General features: G+C 42.9%; 3 protein-coding genes and 1 non-coding gene across 4 annotated transcripts; 1 reads left to right on the top strand and 3 right to left on the bottom strand.

The window, feature by feature from the left end:
* Window positions 1-7093: 7093 nt before the first annotated feature.
* On the top strand, window positions 7094-11992 carry spag17 (sperm associated antigen 17). Its single transcript, XM_085772985.1, has 12 exons — window positions 7094-7198; window positions 7832-7972; window positions 8045-8104; window positions 8277-8405; window positions 8569-8734; window positions 8952-9134; window positions 9323-9498; window positions 10111-10257; window positions 10785-10860; window positions 10959-11077; window positions 11269-11469; window positions 11984-11992. Exons 1-12 carry the CDS (start codon window positions 7094-7096, stop codon window positions 11990-11992), a joined length of 1512 nt encoding a protein of 503 aa, XP_085629111.1.
* trnam-cau (transfer RNA methionine (anticodon CAU)) lies at window positions 10411-10482 on the bottom strand. The gene has a single exon. It is a non-coding gene; the product is annotated as a tRNA-Met (tRNA).
* An 833-nt stretch (window positions 11993-12825) lies between the features above and the next one.
* On the bottom strand, window positions 12826-16278 carry LOC146959516 (uncharacterized). Its single transcript, XM_085772983.1, has 3 exons — window positions 15255-16278; window positions 13973-15153; window positions 12826-13874 (listed from the first exon to the last, which is right to left on the bottom strand). The coding sequence occupies exons 1-3, from the start codon at window positions 16250-16252 to the stop codon at window positions 12826-12828; spliced, it is 3228 nt and encodes a 1075-aa protein (XP_085629109.1). The 5' UTR covers window positions 16253-16278.
* A 396-nt stretch (window positions 16279-16674) lies between these two features.
* LOC146959515 (uncharacterized) lies at window positions 16675-18575 on the bottom strand. The gene is made up of 3 exons (XM_085772984.1): window positions 17897-18575; window positions 17505-17544; window positions 16675-16780 (listed from the first exon to the last, which is right to left on the bottom strand). Exons 1-3 carry the CDS (start codon window positions 18573-18575, stop codon window positions 16675-16677), a joined length of 825 nt encoding a protein of 274 aa, XP_085629110.1.
* Window positions 18576-19926: the final 1351 nt, after the last annotated feature.

Below are 19926 nucleotides of genomic sequence, written 5' to 3'. Positions count from 1 at the left end.
ACTGTAAAAAAAAAAGAGCTGTTCCAATGTAAAATCTTTCAGTAACTAATTCCCTAGCTATTGTTAATTTACTCAATTTCTCTGTTCAAGTAATTATCTCAATTAAAAAATCTTGGTTGGCTCAATTTGATTTGTTTGCTTGCCCAACCATCAGAAGAATTCACTCAATTACAGTTTATCCATTATCCCAACCATTAAAGAATTCACTCAATTAAAGTTTATCCATTATCTTATCATACTTTCAATTAGAAATTCTTCATTGGACATCCCAATGAAAAATAGCTAGGGAATTAGTTTCTATACAATTGTTCATTAAAGCAATCAACATAAAATTCTTAATTGGATGTAAAACTAGACATACTGAATCAACAGAATGAAAGCAGCAATGTTTTTTTAACACAACTTTATTAAAAATGCAAATAGTGCAACTTTGCAGGAACTGGCACCAACTCCAGGATGTCGACCTTAACTCCGTCAGTTGCAGTCTCCACATCAGCTGTCTAAATTAAAGTACATACAAGACTCGTTAAAATCTTTCAAGGTATTTATAGCAGAAGTGTTTCCCCCTGATGCCTGAAATGTTGATTTACCTGACATGTCTTCATGATAGTGTAGGTTCTTTGAGAAAGTACTGCAGGCCTTGGATTGCAACCGATCTTCGATGCATGGTAATGTTGTGTTCTATATAGAAAGAACAATTAGGAAACTGCATCACACAATGTTCAACACTGCATTATTACTTGCACCGATAGGCCACACGTGGGAGATAATATAACATTAAAATTGTTTCACATTAATAAATCATAAAACAATATACACAGTGGGTCCTGCATATATCATATGAAAAAAAATATTGCTTAAGTTACAGCAGGCGAAAACAGTGAAAACACAAGCGCGTCACAAAGAATTTCCCTCTGTTGTATGTTGATTAGATTAAATTTAATGTAGACCAATCAGTTAGGCTAATTGTGAAACATGAATTTATTGATATGAATGTGATGATTTCTGTACATCCAGAGCCCCGGGGCAGCGCTGCTCTTCTGACCTGGAGCCTCACTTTTCATTTAACAAACCATTCAATGAGATCATGAATTAACCAGCTGCTGACTCCTTGACGACCCTCTACTCTCTGTGGCTGCTCCCCAGGTGGAGCTTCACTTCTCCAAAAACGTGGGAGCAAATTTCCAAACAGGCGTCATTTGGATTAACTGTCCGCAGATTGGGACTCTAAATGATTTCTTTCTCGCATGAAAAAATATTAAAACTAAGCGTTAGTTTAGCTGATGGCCGGTATCCTCCAGCCAACATTAACATTAGCTAGTCAGTCTGTCAGCTAGCTAATGTTAGCTAACTAGCTAGAATATCAAAGCCAAAGAAATATTAAGACGGTTATTTAACTTGTTCGCTAGGAACACGTCGACCATGATGAGTTAAGATACAACTACCAACAAAGTAGAGTTTATTATTTAGCAACTTGATGTGAATCAACTCACCGTGTCTGGTCTCTGAAGATGCTGCTCCTCGAATGGCACATTTGCACTGGCCTTGTGGACAAGTTTTGACTTCATTCACTTAATGAATCATTTGTCATTGATTGAACGAGTCACTCGTATGAAATGTCACATGACAGCCAGCATCTCTTTGACTGGATTTATGTCTTTTAATTGAGCCAACAGCTAACTGTGGGTGTTCACTGTATTTGAATATGTTAGTTCTTTCAACAATTTCTAAAGAATGATCATTCCAACATAGATTAACAGGTTCAGTCAATTGATACCACGCCAAGAAATTGATTCAGCAATATATTTTTGGTTAGCCCAAAATGTCATTCATTGGGTTTTTTACAGTGCTCCCCTTAATGGAGGTGTCTCCATAGTGATTTTAAGGGCCTCCTGTTTGTGAGGCATACAAATGAGAGTCTGTTGCATCAAGGACTTTGACACTTGTGTGGGATATTTGCAGTAATGGCATTTGTGCTCAAGACTTTTTTTGCAGCAATCCAGGCTGTCATGTTTGTAAATGCATAGTTAGAGGCTATAGAGTAAATGGGCCACTCACACTGTCCTGAGCGACTTAATGTTTGTACAAAGTTTTTCCAATTACACAGGCCATCATTCTTGCACAAACAAGTGAACGGGCTGACATGGTTACAAGAGATTAATGACAGTAGCACATGATCTTGTGCAAGATGCGTCACTGTCATTGTGAAGGGACAAAGCACCAGTGATCATTTACCCAGTGTCACACTTACGCGGCCTCGGCTGATCCCTTTGCCTTGCTGCGCGTAAGTGGGTCAGCAGTACAAGTTTGCACTGTTGCATTGATTTAATTGAATATCAAAAACTTTGTTATATGAAACACTTGTTTCACTCTGTACCACATTTAATGTTGTGATAGAATTAATCATTTATGCTTGAAAACAAACATAAAGGATGTGTCTATATCAAATGTGTCTAGTTTTTATCTAAACTTCTATAGCCCTTATGAGATGTATTTTAAAAGAAGTCTTACATATGTTGACATGCATTTGTAATGAAAAACTACTTTAGAAGTTGCAATGACACTGAGATTGCCTAGTAAGGGACTATCCAGAAGAAGATTTACTCAGCTTCGCATAATGATTGAAAACAAGGGAAGCATTTAACCTGGTAAAGTAGGTTGCAGTTTAAATGAGGGGGTAATGTAAACAGTTTCGTTCCCTCTTGCAGGTGATGTCATTACTATTAGGTCACCAGGAAATCATGACGAGAAATCAAAATTTAACAGGATGTTGAACTGTTGCTTTAAAAACCAGCACTTGATTATTGTGTCCAAATTTCCAATTTCATCTATTCCGCTACACCTTATGAGAATCCATCTCAAAGGTGTAATTTTGTATTACACAATTGGTTTGTGGTATATGTCCAAAGAAAGGCAGAGAAAGCAAATGCTCCTCCCAAGGGGCAGGACAACATAATTAATATAGACTGAAGCCTCATGGAAAAGTACTGAAGGCTGTCTCACACCGTGGCAACCAAAAGAGTGACTGATCTACTCTCTCCTGGCTTGGCAACTCATTCATGGAAGCCCATGAATCTATGGGTGGTATTTGAGATCCTCAGTGTCAACATGACCTAGGGAACCATGCAACGGTCTCAGTGACAGTGCCATGTTGTGGAAAGGGCCACACCTGCAGAGTCAATCACATTGATCAGACGGATCTAAACAGCACATACTGTGGCCTCGACAGCTGACAGATGTTTACCAGCTCTTGAGTTGCCTCGCCTTCTCCACGGGGCGTCCGAGTCACTAGATAAGCCTGTTTGTTCCCAAGAGATGAGCTGGCCTTGAATTCATGTTTTCTTCTGACCTGCAGAACAACCTCTTTCTGGGAAAAGGGAAATCTGACGAACTTGGCCTGTGTATGCATCTCACACTGGGACTGGGTTTATTTAGTTATCTAGATTTGTTTATCTCTCCCGAGTTCTTGTGTCAAATCTACATAAACAACACTAATTGTATATATGTAATATTTTATCTCTGCATTATCACATTCTCTTGATGTTAATTTACAAGAAATTTCCAACTGGTGCATGTAAATATCTAGTCTATCTCTTGCATAACACATAGTGAAATAGATCCTTGTTTTGGTACCAAGTTGAAAGCAGGGACTGCTATCTGACATTCTGTTACTTTGCCAGCAGCTGTCCAGTGAGACTGTTGTGATCACTTCACACCAGGAGCAAAAAAAGGAGCCAAATGATTACCTGGGTAGACAGTGTTTATTTCAAATACCACAGACTGAGCCAGTGTGACCTAAGTTTACATTCTGGCAGGTATGTTTGTTGATTGTGAGCCCCCACACCCCCCATATCGAATCAAAACACTGTCTCTGCAACACCAGAGAAGGAGATTTCCATCCAGTGAAAGTGGGACTCATTAAATGGTTGGGTTGGTAAACATGAGCTTGCTGTTTGCTCTTTACTGACGTTGCATCACATGGCTTCAGCGTATTGAAATTCAAATCTTTCATACGCTGGCCTCTTGCTGCCATTGGAGCTGGCAACATGTAAATCCACTTAGCCTTGCCAAGCAGCGCCGCTTTAACACCTGAGCACTGAACGCAATCTGACAAAACACAGTAAATGACTGAAGTTATCATTCATCCAACAACACAGAGCACAGACTAATTTTAGGATACTGCGTCAGATAAAAGTTTAGATATCTTTTTGGAATGTGATCATACGCTATGAACATGGTTAATAAATCTGTATTATTTATCATCATTTTAGCATTGCGTTGAGCATGTTAGCAGGGCTTACAGCACTGCAGTGCCTAAATGCAGCCTCATATGGCATCAGCTCTAAGTCTTGTGTGTAATTAGCACTCAGCTTAGTACTTTCCCTTACTGACACTATATAGGTCATCAGGCAACAAATGTATGGGGAATGTAATGTACATCCTGTTAGCACATCCTCCTAGCCATGCACAACTAGAAAAACAGATCCACCTGTGTGATGCAACTGCAATACAGAGAAAGGCCTGCAGTGAGCAGTAATCAAAAACTGTTGCGATTGTTGCATAATCTTCTCTCGCATCCGTATGTCCGTATGTCGCTTTAAATGATGAGCTGCTGAACAGCTTGGTAGTTAAAAGACCATCCCATCATCTAAATACAGTGTTAAGTCATTTGTAAACTGTTTGCTGCATGTGGTCACAGATACCTCAAGGTACAGAGCGTAACAGAATGGAAAGTGCAGGTATTGCCTTGGCAAGAACACAGTGTCTTGCGTTCTTTCCCACTTTAGTATGTTTTGACTTCCAGTTTTGGTTTTACATGTAATGTTAAGAACCTCTTGCTCTGATCAGATTACATTAGCTCAGGCAGGCATGTGAAGCAAGTGGATGAAGATGGAATAAACCACAACTGCCTCTGAATGAAACGAAATAGCCCTAACAGGCACATGATGCACATTTTTAAAGGCAGTGTAATTCTAAAAAAAAATATGGATATTTTGAGATGTTGCTATGCTATTTGCAGCAGTGTGGATGAAGTGTTATTTCAGTGTGACTACAGTGTTTGTCTGGTGGGTGTGTGACCTTGGTAGACACTGTCCTGGAAGGTTTGGACCTGACAACTCCTCCATAACTAATGCTGGCATCAAGCAGAGATTTCTCTGGCATCTGACAAGTGGGTGTTGTCTCTCTTTTGACCTTTTATGGTGGAAGCAGGTCATTGTCCGGGTGAAATCACCTTCATGACAATGGTCCCCTTGCATTAAAAATACTGCTATGATGGTGTTGACCTGATATCAGTAACAAACCATGATCTCGATGGAGATGTGTTGCATGAGATTCGTTATATAAGCACTGATAAGTAGAACAATAATCATTCCTTTGTTACTGTGGTCCAGTGTGCATACTGTAATGACTAGTACAATGTTTTAATTCATTTTTCTTACCCTAACATAAAATTTACTTTGTTGAGATTTCACATACCTGCACAGACCAAATAAGTTTCTATTTTGGGAAAGGAATGTGTTGTATAGGGGATGTAGGTCTATACGTCCAGACTAACCCTCCAGGAAAACGTGACAAAAAGCAGCAGTTTGACCTCTGTAGTCAGTGCCGATCTCTGCTCTCATCCATTTGTCTTGAAATTCTGGCTGGATTGCACAAAAACACATTATGTAATACATGTAATGCTTTGGTGTATAATGTTATAAAATTCAAACATGAAAACAACTAACAAAATATATCAATCCAGTGGAGGTCTTTGTTTTTTTTTTTAAACCTTGTTTTTCAGTGTAAACATTGAATATAAACAAGGAACAAAAAGAAAAGGCATTGCTGTATTATGTTAACAAAAAAGGACTTTGCTTTCTTGGCTTATTCTATTATTATACTTGAAACAGTTAATGATAATGGTGTATTATAATTAAAGAAAAATATGTAATTGCACGTCTAATGGAAAAAGATAACACATGATCAGTAGTAGTGACTGTTGTTGTCCTAAGAATGTCTCAGAATGGTGGAGTGGCTGGCTGTGAGCCCTTTCTCTCTTCATTATCATTAATCTGATACAGCATCTTTATTATGCATTCCACTTCAGCATTCACCTGATTAACACTTTTTCTTTAAATATAACCTGGGCTAAAAATAAATCTCTATTCTACCCTAGTTCTATGTGATGTATTAAATAAGAATGAGACTCTTCTTATTTGTAGCCTACTGGTAATAATGTAACCCCTTTCTTTGTACTTGGCTCACCTGATGGAAAATGGTTCCACTTCCACCAGTCATTAAACAGAGGGCACAACACCAAAACTGTGTCCAGATATCTGTTCCTGGGATGCTCTGTGTCATGGCAGTTGGGACAGTACAGTAGTCAAGTCTTTCATAATCTCAGTTACAGTTATGTGGCCTTATTCAGTGACATAACCAAGAGGAGTTATTGCTCATAACTGCTGCCATTACATTTGTAAAGTCTCTGAGTATGTGTGTATGCTGGACGCTTTGCTTTATTCCTCTTCTATCCCAGCTTTTGGATTACTTCCTTGTGGAGTGGCCACATTGTGTTGACAGAAAATATACAATTTATTTAATAGTGCAACAGTGTGCAAAACTGTCTCAATCACTTTTGGAACACTAAAGATGAGGAATTAATGACTAAGATGTTTGGAGTCGCACAGCCCAGGACATCCTACTGCCATCTGGTGGAGAAAAGGAATGACAACAACATTTGAATGAAAGCTGCTTATAAAAAGTGATTGCTATCAAAACTAAGAGTATTAATCAGCCACTCATTTAATATTTTTTTAACAGATAGTTTTAAAGCAGATAACTGCTCCCTGCTCTTTCTCTTTGGTTTTGTCAAACACATAGAAAGCTAAATGTGCGCTCTGTTCTGCTTTTATTTTGAAATTTCACAGGAAGAGTCACTTGTGTTCTTGCAGTTGCCAGGGGCAACGCAAACTCCAGGCGACGCTGGCAGGCAGTTAGGATTCATTTTGAGTCTTTAACTATTGGTATATATATTTTTCATTGATAACAATAGCTGAGTCTGTTTTAAATGGGATGTGTTCTTATAATTGGTAAAGGTTGTTGAGTAGAAATGCCACCTAAAGCCGCCAAAAAGGGCTCCGCTAAGCCTGCTGCTGGAGCCGCAGCTACCAACAAGAACTGGGAGGCTGGTCTCAGCAAAGAGCAGTTTGAGGAGGTTTGCTATTACTTCCGTTTAACTTCATTTTTGTGTTCAAAAAATTATATATTATCACAGAGTGAGGCTAATAGAATTTTGTAAAGTTCTTATAATATAGCAAGTAGCAACACTGTAACGTTACGTTGGTGGTTTTGCTAGCCACAGTGTTACGTGGGTTTTTGGTTGGATTTCAGACATTTGGATGATGCTATTTTCCAAACTGTTTAGTGCAACTTGAATAATACTAAAAAGATCTGTGGATTTTACCACACCGGTAGGTAACTACAGCGTAAAACCAGCAACGTTTAAGTTTGGGCTTTTATTTTGAAGGTGAGATGTCAAACCGGATATGTCGGTTCTCGATGTTCTTTTCGAGCGCTTCTCTGCAGCAAAACTTTTTCTAGTAGCCCTGGACGCTGCAGTATTATGACAGTGTTTCTGTGAGTAATGTAATTAGTAATGAGTACTTAGTAATTTTTTCTATCATTAGCCGTGTGGTTTACGAGGACCCGAGCGTTTTGTCAGCGTGTAATCCACCTGTCGGTCAACTGTCAGGGAAATAGAAGTAAAACCATGTAACCTGTTGGTGCTGCGTTGGGTGATGATGTGCGTGTATTACTCGTGTTAATCATGTTGTCGTGTCATCTCCAGGACTCATGGCAGGCCTGTGTGTCTTTAGTGGTTGAGAGAAGTAAAGAGGATGAGGAGCTGATTCAGGCTCTGGCTTTGGCCGTGCAACAACCACAACGCAAACTTTTCAGTTTGCTGACCTGGGACAGCACCCTTACAAAGGTATTTTACATTTACTTTCAAAGGTAGGCTAATAACATGAATAACTGATTAACATCTTCTCTTATACCACAGATCCATGACCTGGGGAATCCCAAAGCAAAAAAGCCTGATGATCTCCCCGCTTTCTATGAGGTAGGATTGAGATATCAGAGAGGAGTAGGAATTAATCTCTTTAGTTTTTAATATGATATGAGCTAGTGTTTGAAAAGACATTGTGGGCGTACTGAATGTATGCATGTTTGCGTTTCTGTAGTGGCATAATCATTGCTCTTTTGTGGTTGTGATTCATATTTTTTGTATCTAGGTTATGGAGCCTGCTAAGGTGCTGCTGGATGCAGGAGAGGAGATCCCATGTGACCTGATGGCAAAAATACTGAAATTTCAGTTGCTTCAAGTCAAAGCCAGTGATCAGCAGAGGAGGGAGGATGAGAAAGTGAGTGGTTCTTATGTATGATTCTGTGTGTTGATAATTTAATAATTTAGTAACAGTCTTCAACTTGCGTGGATGAGTTTGTTGCCAAAACACTGTGACTCAGTAAAATCCAGGTTATGATGTAATATTTGTGTGAAAGAGTTGATTTTATGTTTCTGTGGAGTCCTCTGAAGAGAAGGCAAAAGCTGGTCCCGTCCCAGCAGGCAAGGACAAAGGCAAGGACAAGGCTTCTGACAAAAAGGGAAAGAGTCCGCCCTCTCCAGAGGGATTTTCCAAGGAAAAGACCAAACTCAAACGCAGGGATGATGTTGACCCACCGAACTTCATTGGTAAAAACCAACTGTGCTGATAAAACATAGAGCCACTGTTAACTACATAATAATTATAGTAGTGTTTTGTTATGTTATGAGAAAATATATACAAAAGGTCTTTGGATATTACTTGCTTCTACAGTATGTGTATGGAATCATAATGTGCATGTGTGTATGTAGACACTGATTGATATACCTGCAATATCCTTCTGTGTTTCTTTGTGTGTGGGCACAGATGATGAGCCAGACGAAGGTCCTCAACACTACATCCTGATTTCGGGCTTCTACCAGCCTCATCTGATTGTGGCCCTGGATGCCATAGGTGTACATGTACCTAATGTCATCAAATTGTGTTCAGAGCACAGACAAACTGGTGAGGGAAATAAGCTGAGCCAAAGAACATCTCCAGCTTTGGATGGTAATTTACCTTCACCATTTGTCTTTTTTTTTGCATCCTTTTAACTTTAAGGCCTAGTGCACATTAACTTTTTTTCATAACTGATTTATCAGTTTATCTTTACAGTAAAAATCTCATACTTTTCATATGTATTATTGGTTCAGGTGGCATTGTGTAATATTTGGGGTATAAATCAGATCAAATCACAGGCTCAGCCAGTCCGATGCAAGCTGCACAGGCCAGGAGGTTGGATCTGTTCTGGTCGACTCTGAGCCCAGCTTTGGACAACATGCCACAGGAGTCCAAGCTCCACAATGTGGCTCAGCTCAGCTACACTGTCCCCGATCTCTTACCTTCTGTCCGTCCACAGGATCCTGAGGCTGTGGTGAGATATTTGTTTCAGAGATTTGTTTTCTTTTTTTTCTGCAGTTGGTATATTTTGTCTTTCCATTTGCTATTCCCTTAATCTGAAGCTCTTAAAGTGATTGTTCAGATTTTTTGAAGTGGGGTTGTATGAGGTAGAAATGGCCATGAAGTCTCTGCTCCCCCTCACTGAGAAACAACGGCGCGCTGCACCACTGATCCAAACAGCTGATAGGTGGAGTGATACAGTGCGTTGCAGAGCCTAACCTGTGTGGAGGAGTACTGAGAAAGTTGGTTAGTTCCAGATAAACAAACTTTTGCATTGTAAATTTTTACTTTTTATCATACTCCTGAACTGGTGTATTACTTTGGGACGTAGGCGGTGAAAATACACTGATTAACTGTCCCTCATTCACAACAATGTACTGCCTGTGTCTCGGTGCGGTGCAATGCACCGGTGTTTCTCAGTGGGGGAGAGCAGAGACCTTTCTACTGCAGATATTATACTTAATGGCCATTTGTACCTCATATAACCCCTCTTCAAAAAAACTGAACTATGCCTTTAAGCTTTCATTCTGTCACATTATGGTTGCTACCCCTCTGACCTCTGTGTGTGGTTTTACTGTGTGTCCAGCTGCAGTTGGGAAGCCAAATCTTTGAGGGAGTCTCCAGTCTCATTTATGACTGTATGGATTGGCGCAGGCAGCACCAACACTACTTAGACCACATCAAAATCATCCGTGTACCCACTGTTGTTCGGGTGGATTCTCAGTCCACAGAGGTAACCACACACATGCATACATGACAGACAAGACTATTAAATGATAACTTCCTGTTAAGTACTACAGTAAGTTGATATGTTCAAATATCCTGTTTTGTTTAAGCAACAGTGTTCAACTCAGTTATATTTGGATTCTGAATGAAAAGCTAAATTTAGCAGAGGATGGTTTCGATCCATCGACCTCTGGGTTATGGGCCCAGCACGCTTCCGCTGCGCCACTCTGCTACACATGGGACAGGGAGATATGCAGGTGCGAAAGCAGTACTGAAATACAGCTGTTTTCACAAACTGTCTCTGGGCTTCTTATCATATCACCCAGTTGACTGCAATAGCACCAGCTGAATACATGTGGACATAGCTACTTTGTCTACCATGACCATTAAAGTGATTGTTTGATGAAATATTGAATTTTATTGAATACATAACTATATCCAGTATATGGTGAGACCTGTTGGCTGGATATAAATTGTGTTGTGTGTAAATCAGAACTGTTTACTCTGTGTCTTCTTATGTATCCTTCTTGCCAGGTTGTGGTGACCCCTCCCCCTGCGACTCCACACTCCAAGAAGAAGTCAGTGCGGGGGGAGACCCCACCCGACCATGGTAAAACCTGTTTGTGATTGTGTGTTTGAATAAAAAACTCAGAGTAGGACAAACAATCTAACCTTGTTTCTTTTTTATCCCCTCTTCTTTGTGGACAGAGACAGATTCGCCTCCTCTCTCTACAGATGTAGACATGCGCTACTATAGAAACCTACTGGACCTGATTCCACCTGAAGCTTGCTCAGTGCCCCTTATCTTGCACTGTATGCTGGAGCAGGTCTGTTTTTGCATGTGTGTGTATGTATGTATGTGTCTGTCTCTGTCTCAGAGTGAATGAAGTGTGTGGCCAGAGCAAGATTTAGACGACTCTAAATTGCACGAGAGGTCAGTGCTCTTATCCTCTCCTCTGTTGCAGCCTGTTACTGTCCTGAAACTGTCTGTGCTCTATCTTTGTATTTTTGTCTCCAGGTGGTTATTTCCACAGAGGAATCTGTGTCTGAACAGCCCCATGCAGATGAGAAGCCCACAGCCGGTGATGGTCCCTGGTTAGACTGTCAGCTGGTCAGCTACATGCTGCAGAGCTTCCTGCCGCCGGTGCACAGAAAAGAGGAGAGAAGCCACATATTAAACAACTTGCTGACTGTAGTGCAGAATGAGGAAGACAAGAAGGTAGAGCAACTACACACTCTGTATGTTGGCTGTCACAAGACAGTGGTTTTTCCGAAAATTACAAAAATTCACATCTCACTATGATACATATGCAAGCATTGGTGGTTCAGTGGTAGAATTCTCGCCTGCCACGCGGAGGCCAGCTGTGAATTCCCGTAACGGAGAAACAGCCAACTTTTTTTCTTTTTTTCAAACTCCACACAGACCCGTGTTCGAATCCCGAGTGGAGCTTCATCAAATTTCATTCTAAATGACTGTAAACTCTTTGAAAACGCTTGAGAAATGTTTGATTAGATTTGGAAATGCACCATTATTTAATTATTATAGTATCATCTTATTGGAAAGTGTACATCCTACTGTTTTAAGTTCACTACACACTTTGCTGTTGTTTTGGCTGCTACTTTGTACAAAGATACAAAGTAGCAGCCAAAAGAACAATATGTGTAATACTGTAGATACAGTAGATAGATAAGACATCATCTTTACTCCATCCTTACCTGTATGCAAACTGCAGTGGGTCTAATACAGGGTCTGTACTAATACCATGGACTTTTCAAAACATACTGACGGTAGTAGTAATAGTAGTAGTTGTGAGAGTCCTACTTTTCTTTTCTAAGTATTTTAGACTACAGAATTAAATTTTACTCTGAGATATTGAGGTATGAAAAAAATTAAGTAATTAGGCAGAACAATTAACATGTTGATCATATTGACAGTTTTAATATTTACAATGTATCAACATGACAGAATACTGGAAAACAAGAATATGATTTTGGACTGCAACAGATGTACATAAAGATGAAACGTGGAATATTAAAGGTCAAGACAACTATATACATGTGTATGACAAAATATTTCAAACTTTGTGCACTGTTTTACTGTAAGTTCACTTACACACTTTGTTGTTGTTTTGGCATACAAAGTAGCAGCCAAAAGAACAATATGTGCAATACTGTAGATATAGTAGATAGATAGATAGATAGATAGATAGATAGATAGATAGATATTTACAAATTATTATATTTACATCTACTATATATATGTACATTATGATACAGTAGATAGATAGATAGATAGATAGATAGATAGATAGATAGATAGATAGATAGATAGATAGATATTTACATATTTACAAATGATTATATTTACATCTACTATATATATATGTACATTATGATACAGTAGATAGATAGATATTTACAAATGATTATATTTACATCTACTATATATATGTACAGTATGATACAGTGCATAGAGAGAACATGTAAACATACAAAACAATAACTTGGTTCTCTCTATTCAACATCACAAACTATGTACAACATTTACATACATATTTACAACATATACTGTACATCACTTCTTTCTGTCCTCCACCCATCTCTGCTTCTCTGCCTCATAGAAAGGAGAGGCCTGAAACTCCCCCCAGGTCATCTCCTTGGCCATGCCCTTCTCCTTGAAGAGAGAGAACACCTTGGAGGGGCAGTAAATGTATTTCCCTGCCACTCCAGGGAAGCTGGTGTGGATGTGGGGGCTGTTTGGTCCCTGTTTCACCTCCAAGTGGCAGAATCTGCAGAGGCGGCCTCCTTTCTCAGACTCCGGCCTTTTCCTCTTCTTGTCTGCTCTCTCCTCAGCCCGTTTCCTGGCAGCTTCCAGCTCCCTTTGGAAGAATTCTGTCCCCTGGAACTCTTCAAAGGGCATTCTGGAGTCAGAGAGTCCATCAGCAGCGTAGACCTGGTGCACTTTCTTGGAGCAGTAGAAGTAGCGGATAGGCCCCTGCTGGAAAAAAAAGTGCACCGATGACCCGTCACCCTCATAACGGGACTTCGGCTGTCCGCAGGCGAGACAGGTCTTTGTCTGCCTCTTCTTCTGCTCCTGCTGCTGTTGTTGCTGCTGCTGCTGCCTCTGTTGCTTCTCCAAGATGCTCTCCACAATCTTCTCAATAGAGTCTTGAGACAGAGGTATGGAGAGAGCAGGTGGATTCACAACAGCTGGCTTCAGAGTGACCACTGGCACACTGGCAGTCTCACTCCCCTCCGACAGAGCGTGCCACAGCTGCTGAGTCTGCAGGAGTTTCTCCTGGCTCGTGTTCAGGGAGGAGCTGGTGTTCAGCAGTTTTGCCAGGTGCTTCACATACCGCGATATGTGCAGCCTGGTGGTGGGGTGCAGCAAGCTGTTGGGATCGGAGGCAGACTGATGGACCATGTCTGCGTACTCCTGATCCACACGCCGCAGCATGTCCTCCTCCCCACGATGCTTCTGCAGCAAGCCATCGATGGCAGCCTTCATCGGTGGAGTCCAGCGTGTGTGGTCCAGCACAAACACACGCCCACCTGTCTTGATGGGACCGGTGCGTGCACTCCGTGGCGATGACCTCAGCGGCAGTGGCAGGGCCTGTGACATTTCTGGAACATAATAAAGCAATAGGACATCCTCAGTTAATCATGTTATTACATTAAAACATAACCCAAACTTTTATACACAAAGAATTATGTCAATTTACCCTGTGCTGCTGGATGATCCTTATCTTCTGCTGGCATTTCGTGCTTCAGCAGCACGCCAGCAGAGAGGACAGGGCCGACAGGCGCAGGAAATGTCAGGCCAGAGGACAGTGTCTGGCTGGAGGAGGGTGCTGTGTCTGGGGCTTGGCCTTTGACAGGAGAGGGTGTCGGCACAGGGGACAGAGGTGGAGGAGAAACAGTTCTGTCTCTTTTCTGTGTCCGGTGTTTGTCCCAGTCCAGAGGCACCGGTCGACAGCCTGGCTCTCTGTACTCAAGGCCGAACCTCTCTCCAGTGTCCCTGTCAGAGAGGCAGAGAGCTGGGTACTTCTGCTGGCCTGTCACACTCTGGGAGGCAGAGTTCAGCTCGGCAATCAGCGCTGGGTCGAAGACAGCAGGGAGGATGACACCGGGCTGCTTCAGGTCCACCAGCCGCTGGTAGTTCCAGCGCGCCACCCCTGTCATGCCCTGGGCCTGGAACAGCTCAGGGGAGACTTGGGTCCCAGTGACCCAGTGAGCCTGGTGGCAGTGGAACCCCTCCTGCTGTGATGTACCTCTGACTGGGATCCAGAGGGGGACTGCTGCACCTTCCCCAGGTACGTGGTTGAGCTGCAGGGTGCCGCCGTACCTGTACATGATGCCCTCTTTGAGCTCAGGGTCACTCAGGCAACCACGGAGAACGTGGACGCGCTGGATGCGCCACGTCTTCAGCATGGATGCCTTGAAGAGGGGGACGTTGTTGGGGTCCGTTGCCACGTGGAAATGTTGCAGCACTTTCTCCACTCTGTCCAGCAGCTCCATGGGCTGGGGCACTTTGGTCCTGCAGTGCTCGCGGATGTGCTGCTTGGTGGGGTTGGGTGGCTGGATGCCGCAGAACTCATAAGCAGCCCGGAGCTTCTTCAGGTCATCCTGGTCCACCACAGAGAAGGCAGCTGAGAGGAGCTGGCAGAAAGTGCTGAACAGAGGGTGATGCTCAGAGGTGCACTCTCGGGTAAAACGTCTCATGCAGTGGAACAAGTCCAGCTTCACAACGATGTTGTTGTTGTAACATGAGCGTGATGCACATGAGTTTGCCAGCGGTCCAGAGGTGGCCTCAGCAACAATGGAGGGGGTGGTCTTCCAGGCGTCCCAGTGGAGATGTTCCCCAGGAGCAGAGTCTGGGATCCTAAATGGAGCACAGCAATCCCTAAACACCAAAGAAAGCAAGACGGAGTGCAATTTAGATTAATGAAAGAAACAATTTCTGTTAATTGTATATCAGTGAAAAGACAACATGGCTGTTCTCACCTGTCCATCCAGTGGTAGCCTGCCTTTTCCACTGCGGCATCGATGTACCTCTTCTGCAGTCCCTGGTACATCGACTCCAAGGACTTCTCAGCCTCAGACTGAACCATCACCCAGGAAGCAATGAGCCAGTTCTCGTTCATCACGGCGTAACTGGACATAACGCCGGACGCCAGCGTTACCTTCCGCGCCACTTTCCTGGTGTGGTCAGATCTGAAGACCTGTCCAAAAGTTCCCTGGAGGAGTTTGGACATGGCCGGCTCCTGACGTCTGTACTCATCCAGCAGGCAGTCAGTCAGGTAGTGGGCCGACACAGAGACCCCACACCAGCCATCTGGATCCTCGTATGACCCGAAAGCCTGTGGTGTGTTCTCCTTCCTCAGGAACTGCGCCATGGTCTTCTGCCCATACACCCCAGCCTCAGCATCCCTGACACTCTCAATGGCGTGCAGGTACGCCAGGTGAGCTCGCTCATACTTGAGGTGCATGAGCTCGTTCACCTGGTTTGCCATGTCTGTGGGGGACTTGCCAGTGCGCCTCAGCTCATCCATCACAGACTTGCAGATGGCCTTCTTGTAGGTCAGGAATGCAGGCAGGAGGTTGGTGAAGCGCTTGGGCAGTTTCTCCAGCCACCGGGGACTGTCAGCAGACCAGATCCTCCGACAGTCCTTGCAGCAGAGTCGAGAGGAGAAGATGTAATACTGGCCACTGGTGCCAACAATCACCCGGGGCCTGCCCACGCCAGCAGAGACCACCCGAGGATGACGGCAGTCATGGAGGCAAGGCAGGGTGTAATTGTTCCTCAGCCTGACCATGATGTCACTCTCGGGCTTCCAGATAAAGAAGGGGTGCAGCTGGAAGAAGTTGGGAGATGGGAGGTCAGCCACTGTGTCAATGAGCTCCGGCTGCGGAGGAAGACGCCACAGTGAAATGCTGTTTCCTGGGTGACGAACTGGGCGTGACCCTGGCCACAGTCCGAGATCCTGCAGCTCAGTCTTCATCCACAGCCTCTGCTGCCGGGAACAGCTCCAGGTGACCGTGTACTGCTCAGGCCCAAGCAGAGTAACAGGGACAGGGAGCTGTGCTGGAGGGACTGGATAAAACAAGGAGACAAACAGTAGAAAAATCATTATAGTTAGTGTGAAAAGCTTTGATAAAATGAAATGATTACAGTTGCAGAGGGGGTTTCTACACACTGTCTTACCGTCTTCAGCTTTGTCCTCAAAAGTCAGGACTTTGCGCGCAGCAGTGAGAGCAGGACTTGTGCTGGGTCCTGAAAAAATATTATCTTTCTGTTATGCATTTGTACAGGATATAAACATGGCAACATGTTGGCTAAAGTGAATGAAATGCTTCATGCAATTAGCAGATATGTCGTTAAATGTCAGCTGTATACTACAATGTGAACTGACCTGCAGTTGACTCAGTCCTCTCCTCCTCTGTTGGACCTGCAGTCTCCTTCAAGAGGAACGCCAACTGTGGTGGGAGGGGCACAGGTGTCTTCCTCTGAGCTCCTGATGAGGCTGGAGCTACAGGAGAGTCAAATATAAAAAACAAAACAATTATAATCATATTTAATATGTCATATTTAACTCAAGTTAACACATGATTTGTTTACATGGACCGATTTCTGTGTTTTTACCATGAGCTGGAGATGCCTGCAGTTTAGTAGTTGTATCAGGAGGGGGAGCAGATGCAGCAGCAGATGGAACTACAAAAGAAAAACAAATTAATCACTTATATTCAGAGTTCACAATGTCATCAGGTGTTGGTGTTAGTAGGAACTCAAACAGCCATAAACTTGCTACTCCCACTTCTCATAACTTCACAAAGTTAAATTGATTAATTACATGGCAGGCAACAAATCAGACGACACTACTCACTAACCTAAGTGGGAGGAGCAGTATGACACAACGAACAAGCATGCAAGTGTTAGCAGACAAGACTGCTTCATTTGTTTTAAAACAACATGCATGGAGAACAACGGTGTATACTTACCATCTTTGCTGTTGAAATCAGTTCATGGTGGCAGGCATCAATTCATAGTCCATAGGACAGTTAACACAACTCCAGCATAGGGCCGTATTATTAAAGGAACGGGGCCAGAACGTGGCCAGAACAAGGCCAGAACGTGGCCAGAACACAAACATAATAGTTAAAAACAGGCTCAGGTTTGGAGGGCATTTCATCATGTCAAAGAATTGTACTCCAGTCCTGAAACCCTGAATTTAAGAACCTGTCTTTGCTCCTGACGGCACTCCTGGTGTGGTAGCTGCTGCTACTGGCACATCACCTGGTTACACACAGAGAAATAAATAGAGGAGACATCAGATACAAAACATAACCATCATCAATTATGACATTTAGTGTAGAAAAACGTGTACTTACAGCTCTGCACCTGAAGCTTGGAGGGTGTTATGCTCAGCATCGCTCTCTCCAACTCAGTATCTTCATCCATCACTTTGTTGTATAGAAGTGTGTATAAAACAAGATTCAGTTTGCATTAAAAGAAGCTGTAATTTGTTACATGTAAAGTATATTTCTATATAGATATAGATGATACAGATTTAAAGCACTATTTCTGGCCAGACAACTAACCACCACTAACTTTATATTATGTACAAAATATGAATAAAAGAACTTACCTGTGGGATTGGCTGGGGCACTTGAGGCACCTGTGGAAGCAGCAGCAGACTGTTGCCTCTTCCTCAGGTACTGCTGCAGCTTGGCCATGCGTGTCCCTGGGGCGCAGTTCCTCCCCAGGATGAAGTTGGCGTAGCCATCAGCCCTGCTGTCCCACACCTCCTTCCAGGTGCTCTTGGCCCGGGTGCCAAAGCCAACAAGCTGGTCGTCCTCCACTGAGCCTGCTGCAACACCCACTTCCTTGGCCTCATACGCCAGAAGGGACTGGATCTCAGTAAAACCGAGAGCATAGTGGACGAAAGATCTCAGGCTGTCCTTGCTATGCCCCTCGGTCGTGGAGATTCCCATGGCCTCCTCCTTCTGGACGTGCTTGATGAGGTACACTGTGTACCCGATGTCGTTCATCAAGAGCCACCTGAAGGACTTCCCCTTGTACTTGCCAAACTGCAGGATGTAGTCTCCAAGCACCTCCGTCATGTCAGAGGCATCGCCTCCTCTCTGACGGACGAGAGCCAGAGCGTTCTGCCGCACCTGGTCCTCCCTCGTGGGTGCAGACTTGTCCTGCAGAGTGGGGTCGTCCTTGATCCGCCTGGCTTCAGCAGATGGATCCTGGAGGAGAAACCCAAGTGGTCCCTTGCGGAACACAACACTGAGTCTCCCAGGGAAAAAAGACATCTGCATTGCGATCTGCCATAAAAGAAAAACAGAATTTAAAGTTATGACATTTCAGGTTTGTTTTGCATCACATTTATTTTGTTATTCTATTCATTTAACAACCTGGCCTTTTAAGATCTTGCTGCAGTACATTCTCTTTGATCTCTGAACTTCAAAACAGGTCATGACCCTGTGTGTGTGTGTGTGTGTGTGTGTGTGTGTGTGTGTGTGTGTGTGTGTGTGTGTGTGTGTGTGTGTGTGTGTGTGTGTGTGTGAATTCACACATTGGGATACAGGAGGGGGGAGGGTGACAGTTACAGGAGAAGTGGAGAACTACTAGTGTGTGTAACCTGTTTCAGACAGTGTGTATTAATGAAGAGGTTAAAAGAATAAACGTGTGTGTGAGAGAGTGGAAATATGGCGGAAAATTTTATTTTAACAATAATGTAGTCAGACTTTGTCAGTAACTACCAAACGAGTTATCATACAAGCTGTGTACACTATTATATGAATGACCTGTCAACATCGATACTATTCAGATGTAAAGTGAAATGTGAAAAAAAAAAAAGTTCATATTCATTCATGAATTGACGCATAACTTCACCGTAGTCTCATAGTAGCCTAAACTTCGAACCAATGACGACAGGAATAAAGCTGAGCTAACGTCAAGACACGCCCATAACTTTACTGACAAGACGATTTACCGTCATCAACAACAACAACTGTACACAAGAAAATATAAAACCATCATGTTTCATTGTTTATTCTGCGCGGCGTTTTACTACGAGCGCCTTTTTACTACGAGCGCCTTTTTATGAATTACCGGGGGAAAGAAAAAAGAAGCGGGCTAACGTTAACCGGTGACAGATCGGTATCGTACGGCGCTGTCACGGCAATATCATAACGTTAACTTTATCACACATGTATATTATCAAAAAACAATACTAAGTTAATTCATAGTGTAGTCCGTATTTACACAAAACCCGTTTGACAGAGACAAATCGTACCGAGTGAATGAATGAATAGCGAACAGTAAAGTTTGAATGAGCGCGGAACATAAACCCGGTGATATGACAGTAAACTCATACTGTAGTGTTAAATTTATATATTAAAAAACATCATCTTACCTTTGATAAATGTACTCTTACGTGAAATTCTCGGCTGTGTCTGTGGGCTCGACTGGTCTCCAACAGAAGTCAGCGTAGAATGAATGACAGCTCATAGAAAACAATGTAAGTGATTGGGAACAGCGCCACCGGGGCGTAGCGGCCAAAAATATATTACATCCGTAGTGGTTTAGCACTACCATAGAGAATGAATGAGAAACGGTTTAGGGATTTTAGCTAAACAATTCCCGGCCTCCGCGCGGGAGGCCCGG

This window comes from Trachurus japonicus, unplaced genomic scaffold (genome assembly GCF_045865225.1).
Source record: "Trachurus japonicus isolate A0001 unplaced genomic scaffold, Traja_1.0 AP031214.1".
Classification (NCBI taxonomy): Eukaryota; Metazoa; Chordata; class Actinopteri; order Carangiformes; family Carangidae; genus Trachurus; species Trachurus japonicus.
Note: the sequence above shows the minus strand (reverse complement) of the source record. Positions and strands in the feature narration are given on the sequence as shown.

What these genes read in the sequence shown, in the direction of transcription:
- spag17 (XM_085772985.1), top strand. Translation starts at nt 7,094, where the DNA reads ATGCCACCTAAAGCCGCCAAAAAGGGCTCCGCTAAGCCTGCTGCTGGA. An exon ending in TGACCCACCGAACTTCATTG is followed by an intron (nt 8,735 to 8,951) that starts GTAAAAACCAAC and finishes GTGTGGGCACAG; the next exon opens with ATGATGAGCCAGACGAAGGT. An exon ending in TGCACTGTATGCTGGAGCAG is followed by an intron (nt 11,078 to 11,268) that starts GTCTGTTTTTGC and finishes TTTTGTCTCCAG; the next exon opens with GTGGTTATTTCCACAGAGGA.
- LOC146959516 (XM_085772983.1), bottom strand. Translation starts at nt 16,252, where the DNA reads ATGAAGACTGAGCTGCAGGATCTCGGACTGTGGCCAGGGTCACGCCCA. An exon ending in GGCTACCACTGGATGGACAG is followed by an intron (nt 15,154 to 15,254) that starts GTGAGAACAGCC and finishes TTTGGTGTTTAG; the next exon opens with GGATTGCTGTGCTCCATTTA. An exon ending in GGATCATCCAGCAGCACAGG is followed by an intron (nt 13,875 to 13,972) that starts GTAAATTGACAT and finishes ATTATGTTCCAG; the next exon opens with AAATGTCACAGGCCCTGCCA.
- LOC146959515 (XM_085772984.1), bottom strand. Translation starts at nt 18,575, where the DNA reads ATGCAGATGTCTTTTTTCCCTGGGAGACTCAGTGTTGTGTTCCGCAAG. An exon ending in TGCCCCAGCCAATCCCACAG is followed by an intron (nt 17,545 to 17,896) that starts GTAAGTTCTTTT and finishes GTGTGTAACCAG; the next exon opens with GTGATGTGCCAGTAGCAGCA. An exon ending in GCTACCACACCAGGAGTGCC is followed by an intron (nt 16,781 to 17,504) that starts GTCAGGAGCAAA and finishes ACTCTCCTGTAG; the next exon opens with CTCCAGCCTCATCAGGAGCT.